The sequence below is a fragment of the Lycium barbarum genome, chromosome 9 (assembly GCF_019175385.1).
Source record: "Lycium barbarum isolate Lr01 chromosome 9, ASM1917538v2, whole genome shotgun sequence".
Taxonomy (NCBI): Eukaryota; Viridiplantae; Streptophyta; class Magnoliopsida; order Solanales; family Solanaceae; genus Lycium; species Lycium barbarum.
In genome coordinates this window covers 15,195,644-15,197,336 of record NC_083345.1, presented here as the reverse complement: position 1 = coordinate 15,197,336, position 1,693 = coordinate 15,195,644, and the positions used below count along the sequence as shown (strand labels likewise).

General features: G+C 35.9%; 1 protein-coding gene across 1 annotated transcript; it reads left to right on the top strand.

Annotated features, from left to right (window-relative positions):
• Positions 1 to 1,693, top strand: LOC132611000 (F-box/kelch-repeat protein At3g23880-like). The gene has a single exon (XM_060325408.1). It carries the CDS (start codon positions 197 to 199, stop codon positions 1,310 to 1,312), a length of 1,116 nt encoding a protein of 371 aa, XP_060181391.1. The 5' UTR covers positions 1 to 196; the 3' UTR covers positions 1,313 to 1,693.

Below are 1,693 nucleotides of genomic sequence, written 5' to 3'. Positions count from 1 at the left end.
CGAAGCTACCTGGCTGTAATTCAAAGACTACAAATTTGAGGGATGAAAATTGAAGACCACCAAAATATGGCCATTTGTGAGAGGGCATGCTATTTTCCCCAAAAGTGAACAGTTCATTCTTCTTCCATATATAACACTCTAAAAGGTTGGATTATCGTATCAAATTCTTGAAAAGGGTTTAAGCTCTGCCACCCTAATGGAAATTGCTAGCTATGAATCACTGCCAGTTCTTCCACCTGAGTTAATATCTGAAATACTCCTAAGGCTATCTGTGAAAACATTGTTGAAAATGAGGTGTGTTTCTAAATCTATGCTTTCTCTAATCTCTAGTCACCAATTCATCAGAAACCATCTAAAACTTTCAGCCAATAATCAAGAATTTACTCACCATAGGCTTCTTTTTAGAAACTTTGAGTATGATAATAATAGCTTGACTTTTTACACTTACCCTTTGTACCCAACTATGTATGAAGTACCTCAACATATACCTACTGAGCTTGATTTTTCTTGTGAAGATACATTTGGTGATAGATATCGAATCTTGGGTTCGTGTGATGGGTTGTTTTGTATTTCTCGTGATTTTGAGGATTTGTTTATATGGAATCCATCTACAAGAAAGTTGAAAGAATTGGCCCCTTCAGGAATTAATGTGCCCCGTACGGATAGTTTTGATGATATTTCGTATAGATTTGGTTATACTGAACTTCAAAGTGATTACAAAGTTGTAGAAACTGTGGGAAGTCAACACAATAATAGTTATGATGTTAGTGTTTATAGTTTAAGAAGTAATTCTTGGAAAAGAATTCAAGAGTACCCAAATATTATCTTATGGGATCATTCTGGTAAATTTTTAAATGGAAAAATTCACTGGATCGCCGGAGATCGTGTTGGTGGTGTTAGATTTATTTCTTCATTCAACCTTGCAGATGAGACATTTGGAAATGTAGCGTTGCCCGACCTGAATGAGTATGAATTTGACTGGGAAATAGGTTCTTCTGGAGGTAATATATGTTTATTTTGTTGCGAGGAAAACAAGACAGATGTGTGGGTAATGAAAGAGTATGAGGTTGTTGAGTCATGGACCAAGGTGTTTTCGATCCCCTCACAAGACTATGAAGCTTGCCCAATTTTCATCTCTCAGAATAATGAAATTTTGGTGCACCAATCTAGAAGTTTAGTGTGGTATAATTCACAACATAGCACTTTCATGCATCCTGAGTTTTGGATACGTTGTGATGCTGCAAACAATCTTGGTCTATACAATGAAAGTCTTGTTTCTCCAAATTTTCTGGAGGAACCTACGGATCAATGAGTGAAACGGTGGAAATTCGCGCTATGGTCTTTGAGGTCTTGTGCATGATGAAGAACTAACCATATTTTCTCTGTAAATGATTCTGGAGTTTTAGCAAATAGTTGAACAAACTTGTAGCATGACGTAATCAACGTCAAATTTTGGTTGGAGGCAGACAACTAGACCTTACTTCATGTACTGGAAGTATAATATCTTCTTTTTTCTAAATATTTCAATCTCAGCCGTGTCAATGGTACTTACTTTTGTCGAAGATCCTTTAAAGGTAGCTTCTTTTTATTTATTTTCTATTTTTTGTGGCGTCTGCATCGCAAAACTCTCAACTGTACTTATTTTATATTGTTGTGGTAGGAAAAAACGAAGGTCTTGATCAGGTTAAGAATT